The sequence below is a fragment of the Chelonoidis abingdonii genome, chromosome 11, assembly GCF_003597395.2.
Source record: "Chelonoidis abingdonii isolate Lonesome George chromosome 11, CheloAbing_2.0, whole genome shotgun sequence".
Lineage (NCBI taxonomy): Eukaryota > Metazoa > Chordata > Testudines > Testudinidae > Chelonoidis > Chelonoidis abingdonii.
In genome coordinates, this window is record NC_133779.1 from 20,045,196 (window position 1) to 20,053,487 (window position 8,292).

General features: G+C 59.7%; 1 protein-coding gene and 1 long non-coding RNA gene across 2 annotated transcripts in view; one reads left to right on the forward strand and one right to left on the reverse strand.

Annotated features, from left to right (window-relative positions):
* Nucleotides 1-8,292, reverse strand: part of LOC142047515 (uncharacterized) — a 329,291-nt gene that overhangs the window by 186,943 nt on the left and 134,056 nt on the right. The window lies entirely within an intron of this gene.
* The window catches only part of LOC116833533 (plasma membrane calcium-transporting ATPase 3-like), a 51,557-nt gene that overhangs the window by 40,899 nt on the left and 2,366 nt on the right, over nucleotides 1-8,292 (forward strand). The window contains exon 22 of the mRNA XM_075070606.1: nucleotides 478-660. Coding sequence (XP_074926707.1) covers nucleotides 478-660 — 183 coding nt within the window. The remainder of the gene's footprint in view (nucleotides 1-477; nucleotides 661-8,292) is intronic.

An 8,292-nucleotide genomic window follows, 5' to 3' on the forward strand; every position in this document is an offset into this window, starting at 1 on the left:
GGGGGCTGGGAGCCAGGACTCCTGGGTTCCCTCCCCAGCTCTGGGAGGGGAGTGGGGGCTGGTGGTTAGAGCAGGGGGGGCTGGGAGCCAGGACTCCTGGGTTCTCTCCCCGGCTCTGGGAGGGGAGTGGGGGCTGGTGCGTTAGAGCAGGGGGCTGGGAGCCAGGACTCCTGGGTTCTCTCCCCGGCTCTGGGAGGGGAGGAGGGCTGGTGGGTTAGAGCAGGGGGGCTGGGAGCCAGGACTCCTGGGTTCTGTCCCCAGCCCTGGGAGGGGAGTGGGGGCTGGTGGGTCAGAGCAGGGGGACTGGGAGCCAGGACTCCTGGGTTCTCTCCCCGGCTCTGGGAGGGGAGGGGGGCTGGGAGCCAGGACTGCTGGGGTCTCTCCCGGGCTCCAGGGTTGTGATTGGGAGGGGAAGGGGTTCAGGGTTCTGTGTGCTCCTGGAGGTGGGTTTAACTCCTTCTCTGACTGCCCCTGCAGGTGATCGCCACCATCCCCACCAGCCGCCTGAAATGCCTGAAGGAGGCGGGGCACGGTCCCAGCAAGGACGAGATCACAGACGAGGAGATGGCGGAGGACGAGGAGGAGATAGACCATGCCGAGCGGGAGCTGCGCCGAGGCCAGATCCTCTGGTTTCGCGGCCTCAACCGCATCCAGACCCAGGTAGGGCCCGGGGTATCCTACCGCCCCCACCAATGCATTAATCCACCTCCCTTTCTAATCTCCCCTCCACACCCCTTCACGCTCATGCCTGGAATGTGGGATCCCACTTTCCCCACCAACGTGTAACAACCTCGCCCTCCTCCCTTTCCCACCTTCTCCGCTCCCCTTTTTGCTTTTGTGCCTAGAGATGACGGGAGGAGAGACGGCCAGGAATCTCCTAACCCTGAGCAGGGGATCCAGTGGCCACTTGGCTCATGGCCCTGTTGTTTCCACCTTCAGTTCCCGCTCAAACCAATATGATATCCTGAGTCTGATCTGGGGCGGCAGGCAGGAAACTGGGCTAGATGGGCACCCGTGGTATTAGCCATTGGTGGGTGGGAAGGCATCTCAGACACTAGAATGGGGTGTTTCTTGTCACCCAATTCGTAACCTGCCCCCTCTAACTTGCGGGCACTGGACATCGGTGTTTGCACCCTAGTGAGGTGAATGGGGCAGCTCCCCCCTTTTCAGAGCAATGGGTCAGGCTCTCTGCAAACTCAGGCATGGCTGGTGAAGAGCCAGGACCCCAGGGTTTTTGCTGTCATTTGACCCTCCCTCTGCCCAGAGAGTTTTTCTCCAACCATCATTTATGTGTCGTTCCGTAGTGCCCCCTAGTCGGGCTCTGCACAGACCTTATACTCTAGGGCAGTGGTCCCCAACCTTTTTCGTCTGGTGGGCGCCAGACAACGAGCCATGGAGGACCGTGGTGGCAGACGAGCATCCGCTGAAATTCCGCCAAGCGGTAACGTCAATAGGCATCACCGCTGATAAGCAGCGTCATCCAGAGGCGTCGCTGCTGAAATACTGCTGAAAATTGGTGGCATTTTGGCAGCGATGCCTGTGGATGATGCAGCTTGTCAGTGGCATTTCAGCGGATGCTCGTCCGCTGGCCAGTATGTGGGCACACTTAGATGCCCCGGTAGGCGCCATGGCACCCACGGGCACCGTGTTGGGGACCCCTGCCCTAAGGGGATGGATTTCAGCCCTAGCCCTGTAGCCGGATGTGCCCCAGATGGGAGATGTGATTTCCCCTGCCCGAAACCTTAACGCTTCCCTCTGCATGGCCCCCTCCTGAGCCCACTGCACTCCATCATGCACCTCTGACCCCAGGATGTGGGGAGTGGGCAGAGTTAAGGTTATTTTGGACGTGGGAGAGGGAGCCAGACTGACTGTGGCTGGCTATAAGGTGCCAGTTCTTAAGGGGGTGAGAGCCCAATTCACCCTGGGGCCATCCCCGGGCATCCTTGTTTGGGTGCTGGAAGGAATTCCCCAGGCAGGAGTTCAGAGGATGTGATCAGAGAAAGGTGAGGAATATCGGCGAATGGTAGATGATTCCTCCAGCGTTTTCTACAAAACAAGGATTTTGTTTCAGAGACGGACCCCTAAGGTTTTCAGTGGGAAAAATTCAAATTGTTTGGTTCCTGGGGAAAAGAATAAGTTTGGCCTGAAAAATGTTTCGATTTTGGGCCCAAAATGCTCAATGCTGGAGTGAAACAAAGCAGTTTTCAGCCAGGCTTATGCCATTTTGGGGCCACAAATATGTGGGTTTGGTCAGACACATTCTGGTTTGGCACATTTTGGAATGACAGTAATTGGTTTTCAGACCAAAAATGCAGTTTTTGGTCAAACACACATTGATTTGGGCCATTTTTGGTCAACAATATCCAGTTTTCAGATGTTTTCAACCAAAAATGGTTGATGAAAATCATTTTTTTTCCATCCAAAATACAGTTTTTGGCCAAAAATTACAGTTTGGGGTCATTTTCAGACCAAAATATTGGGGTTTCAGCCCCAAAATACTCCACTTTTGGCCATTTATGGCCAAAATGATCCCGTTTTCAGTCACCAAACTGACCATTTTTTGAAATAGGGGCTGAATGTTTTTATTTTTCTGCCAATCCCCCTTTTTTAAAACAATAGGAGAAGTTGAAATTTTCCTCCGAAAATGTTGTGGAAAACGGAGGGGAAACTTGCATGGAATTTTACCCCCAGCTCCTGTTCTGGGCCCAGCTCTGGAGGTGTGGAGAGCTGAGCAAGCTCAGCTGGTGTAGGGTGTTACCCAACCTCCGGCAATCCCGGGGTCAGGGGCTCGGCGAGGGGGCCCTGAAGCAGTGAGGCAGGAGGCCGCGTTTGGGGGCCTCTCCTCAGAGGACCTGGGTTATTAACCTGCCTTCTGATTGCAGCCAGCATCTTTTGGGACGTGGCGACTTGTAACCTGTTTTCTTCCTTTCTTAATGTGAGGGGCACAGTCCAGCTTGTGGTGCTAGGACAGAGAGACGCTCGTCTGTGCATCCCTGCACCCACGCAGCCCCCTGCTCTGACTGCTAGGTCCCACTGCCCTCCCTGAGCCGGGAGAGAACCCAGGAGTCCTGGCTCCCAGAAATCAGGGTATCCCCCTGTGCAGCTCTCCCCTGCCAGCCGGCAACACTTTCTGACCCCCTCCGGCAGCCGCAGGGCGCCCCCCACCACGGGCAGTCGCCCAGCCCTGAGCCTGGCGGGAGTGGATCCCAGCCTCCCCGCGAGCCAGCAGCCGCCAGTCGAACCAGACTCCTTCGGGCTGGCACAAAAGGGGCAGATGATTAACACCAGGGGGAATTAGTTTCTCCTTCAGGGACATGCCGGGTCGTTTCTCTGCCGAGCCTGCTCTGTGGCCGGGTCAGATAGATGGTCCCACGGTCCCTTAGCCAGCAGGAAGCTCCGCACAAGCCAGACGCCCTCAATGGAGCGAGGCCAATTTCCACCCGGCCCCCACCATCGCCCCCCCCCCGGTTCTCCCACCTCCTTGGCTCCAGCTATAGGCTTCGGGGAGGGGAACCCCCTGCCCCCCAAAATCATAAGCGTGGCTTGGAAACGGGGCCGCTTCTTCCCAAGCCACTGGTGGGCGCCCCGTTCCCATGCGTTTCTCCACCGCCACGAGCTGATTCGAGATGGGTTTGTTCTTTTAACCCCAAGCCGAGATCCCCTCGACCCCAGCAGCTGACGTGGGCTTTTTTTTAAAGCCGCCCTGTCTCCTGCCGAAGCCCCCAGATCCCTGCAGCTGCCGCCTCCCCTGTCCCCCGCCCTGATGCTCAGTGCCAAGCGTGGACAACGTCTCTGTGTATCTCATTTTCTCTCTCGTAGATGGAAGTAGTTAGCACCTTCAAGAGAAGCGGCTCCTTTCAGGGGGCCGTGCGGCGCCGCTCCTCAGTCCTCAGCCAGCTGCACGAAGTAACCAATCTTTCTACCCCTACTCACGTAATTCTCTCCGCTGGCAATCCCACTTCTGACACCATCGGGAGTGAGTGACCGTTTTGCTCTTACTGCTTGTGTGCTTTTGAACAACAAAACCAGACAGATTTAACGTCCCCTCTCCTCCTCCCCGTCCCGGCCCCCCCATGCTCACTGCTGATCTCCTCTCTATTTTTTTCAGTTCTCTCTCTGCTCTCTGCCCGACCTCAGGCGAGCCGGATTTCCATTTCCTAAAGCCATATGGTCACTTTCTCTCTTTTGCCTTTAGCCGGTTGATTCAAGACCCCCGCCCTGCCCCACACCCCTTTACTGGCTCCCTCTTCTGTCCCTCGGGGGTGGCTTCCCCCGCTGAAATGGAGCGGGTGATGCCAGCTGGGGATCTGGCCCCATTCGCAGTTGCTGTTTGGGTCCGTGTCCTTTTCTCCGTGTTTCTGTGCATGCCTGTTTGGGAGTGGGGGGAGGTCAGAGACCTCCATGCTGCCCTGGCCCCTTGGGGGACCCCCAAACAGGCCAGATTCTACTGCCGAACACGCCCGTGAATCGGATTCTGATCTGGCGTGAATCTGGAGTGACTCACTTCACATGAGCCAAGCTTATCAATGGGCAACTGGGGCATGGGTGGGTTAGAGAAACCAGATCAGGAATTTCTGTCTCCCGGGGAGCTAGGTTAGCCGGGGTTGCACTCAGATGGGGGTGGTCTCTATTCCTCTCCTCTGAGATGGGGGCAGGCGGGATACCGGGCTAGATGGGCGTGCATGGTCCGCTCAGCCCCCCTCTCCCCCAGCCTCCCTCAAAATCTGGGGTGCTCCCTCCCCGAATAAACTTCCTTTCTCCTCCTCTGAGAAGCGCATGGCGAGGTAAGTGGGGCCTGTTGCTCCCTTCCCCTGGGGCGGAACCCCAGCATCCTGGGTGGCAGAAATCCCTCCGGGAGGGTATGTGGGATTTGCTCAGGCTGGGTAGGGATGGACTTTTGGTGCCTTCTTCTCGTGTGGCTCGGAGTCGTCCGTTGGCTTCCGGCGCCCGGTCCCGGCAGGGTAACCCTTCGCGTAGGACCCCTCCCCTTTGGGCTGGCAATTCTTTTTTTCTGATCTCTCTCTTTCTCTTTAGCTGCTTTTTCTCTCCACACAGCTGTGGGTCTCGTTCGCCTCTGCCCCCTCCCCGCCCTGTCCCATCCTGGCGCATCCCCCCCCAACGGCGCCTGGCGGGGTCGTGACAAAGGCTGGATTTCTTTTAGGAACTGATCAGCGGCCGGGCGGCCTGGCAGGGTCATTTCAGGAGCCATGGAAACCGACTCTGAACCTTTCACCCACCCCAGCCCCTCCAGAATATAAGGGGGTGTGGGGATTTCCCCTGTCCCAGGCGAGGCTCAAAGTAACTCGTAAATTATGCAGTGGGTCAAGCCAGTGGGGACTGAGGGTGGCCAAGGTGGTGGGAGCTCTCCCAGGCGCACGTGCAGCGCCTAGCACTCCCTGCCACACCAGGAGCGGCACCGCCCCCTTGACCAAGATCAGGGCCCTCCTGTCGCACAGGGCGCTGCACGGCCCCCGCCCTCGAGACAAGGGCAGGGTCATTGGCTCCACTTCCCAGACAGGGAGACTCCATGTCTGGTGGGGTGGGAGCTGCCAGCTTACAGAGTGCAACCCCCCACCCCACCCCCCACAAATACACACTCCTGTGCTTGCCCATTCCCAGGCCCCGCTTGGCAGCGAGCTGCCCCCCCCTTCTCCTGGGATGTCCCCCCCTTTCAAAACCGTCACCAGCTGCAGCCTGAGATGCTCCTCCCATCCCTGCCCCCCCACTATCCTTCCACCTCAACCCCCGTTTTCCCCCCCTTCCAGCTGCCACGAGGAGCCGGGACGGAGCTACTTGTCTGGCTGCCAGGAGTCTGGTGCTTTTCGAGTGTTGGGGGCGGGGGGGCTGTCTTTCAATCACACCTCTCATCCCCCAGCCCTGAGCACCCCTATCCCATCCTTTCTGCTCACTGCCAGGGGTTAGAGACCCGCCCGGGCTGCTAGCGCCAACCTGACACCGTAGCGCTGGGAGGAGGCCCCTAGCAGCCGCAGAGCCTCCAACTGAGATGGGGGAGCCCTGTCGTGCCAGGAGCGACACAGGACCCCCCCCGGAGATCGGAGGCCTCTGTCACACTGGCCACTAGAGACATCCCCAATCCTGCCCCCGCTCAGGGGCCCTGTCACGCTGGGTGGACACAGGCCCTGCCCCAAAGAGCTCACGGGGTGAATAGACGAAGGGGGAAACTGAGGCAACGTGACCCAGTAGCCAGGCCAAGCTAGGAGTCCTGAGCCTCAAACCGCCCAAACCAGCCTCCCTCTGAACTGCTTTTGTGAGCCGGGGTCACACCGATGCCCCAAGCCATGCGGGGTGGGGGGGGGGGGCATCTTTTTGCTGCACCTAGTGGACAGCTGTGGAGAGTCCTGCCTCATTGCCCACATCCACCCCACCTTTGCCCCCTTTTTCTCCCACTCCGCCTCTTCCCCCCCACTTTGCTCCTGCAGGGACCCAATCCTGACAACCCCCCTCCCTCCAGCCAGAACGGGAGGGGGGTACTGGACTCTTTGCTGTGTCAGCCTCTTTACCCCGCCCCGGCATCTCTTCATTCGCTGCCTCCTGGGGTGGGCTGCGTGGCATGGACGGGCACACGGAGCTGATGGCGTGAGGCCCCCTGCTCCCTGTTCAGAGCCAGCAAGGATGGGCGTGAATCCTCAAAGGTTTTCCACACTCTCGCGTGCCTCCCATAGCTGCCCTGGAGTGGGGCCTCCTGCTCTGCCTGCCCAGGGTGCCCTGTTCTGCTCGCCTTGGGCATGGCTTGGCGAGGGGGCAGTGCTGCCTAGCTGGCAGTGCTGCCAAAGAAACGGCCCATTGAGGTGGGTGGCAGGGGGCTGGGCATAGCACAGACCCCAACTGGGTTCAGGGCCCCTGCCCCACAGAGGTCAGAGAGGGGATGGGTCAGCCCCCGCACCAACAGAGGGGGGCTGAAAGTGAAGAATGGGACAGAGGCGGGGATGGAACCCAGGAGTCCCAGCCTCTCCCCCCTTCACACACACTTGAACCACCAGTCTCCAGAGTCCTGGCTCCCACCCCCACCGCTCAGCCCCCCGACACACACACACACACACACACACACACACACACACACACACACACACACACACACACACACACACACACACTCTTCCCTAGTTCCCAGCTGTAGCTCTCGGCCCTGGCTGCCAAACTGTGAGTACAGCCCCCTTCCCAGTGCTGCTATTGGGGTGGGGGTCAGTGTCACATAACCCCCTGCCCTGTTCTGCTTGCAACCCCCCCACTCCAGTGCGATCAGCTTGGCCTGGGGCTGGGGCCTGCTGGCCGTGGGGGGTGGAGGAGGGGCTTCCTTCCCACTCTAGCATACGCTGTCTCCCTGTGGGGGGGCCCCCACCCCGTCTCCTGGCTGGGCGCAGGCCCTACCCACAATGCATTGCACAGCCGTGGCACAGGAACCCACCCCAGGGCTGAGTTGGGCACAGCCCCAAACAAGTGCAGGGTACCCCCCAGTGCTCAGCCTATGTCCCCCCCACCTCCCCTGGGTGTGACAGCTCCCAAATGGGGCAACCCCTGCCCCACACGAGGGGTGGGAGGTGTAACTGGCCTCTCTATAGGACAGTGCTTCCCCCCCCGCCCCCCCCGGGACTCTGGCTTCACTGACTCCGTGGGGCAACGGCCCATTGACCCCGGGGGGTTTGTGTGTGGCCCTTTATGGAGTCCTCCAAAGGCTGACGGGAGCGGGGCAGGGTTAATGGCCGTTGAAAGAGCCCAGCAAAGGGTGGGGAGGCTGTAAACACCCCTCCCCTGCCTGGGGAGGCAGGAGGCTCGTCCACGTTTCTGTTGCTGCGTTTTCTTTGTGTTCAATCAATGCTCATTCCACCACCACCCCAAATCCCCTCTGCTGCAGTGTACGGCCCGTGGGCGCTATCCGCAGGCTGGGCTCACTCCTGTTCTTTGTGCGGAGCACAGCCAGGCCTGCCAGGCACAGGGGCCGTCTATGGGATGGGTGGATGGATGGGGTAGGACAGATAGCAGGGGGATGGATGGGGTAGGATAGCTACAGATGGGGGCGTCTATGGGGTGGGTGGATGTGGGGTAGGACAGACAGCAGGGGATGGATGGGGTAGGATAGATACAGACGGTGGGTCTATGGGGTGCGTGGATGGATGTGGGGTGGACAGATAGCAGGGGATGGATGGGGTAGGATAGATACAGATGGGGGCGTCTATGGGGTGGGTGGATGTGGGGTAGGACAGCAGGGGATGGATGGGGTAGGATAGATACAGATGGGGCGTCTATGGGGTGGGTGGATGTGGGGTAGGACAG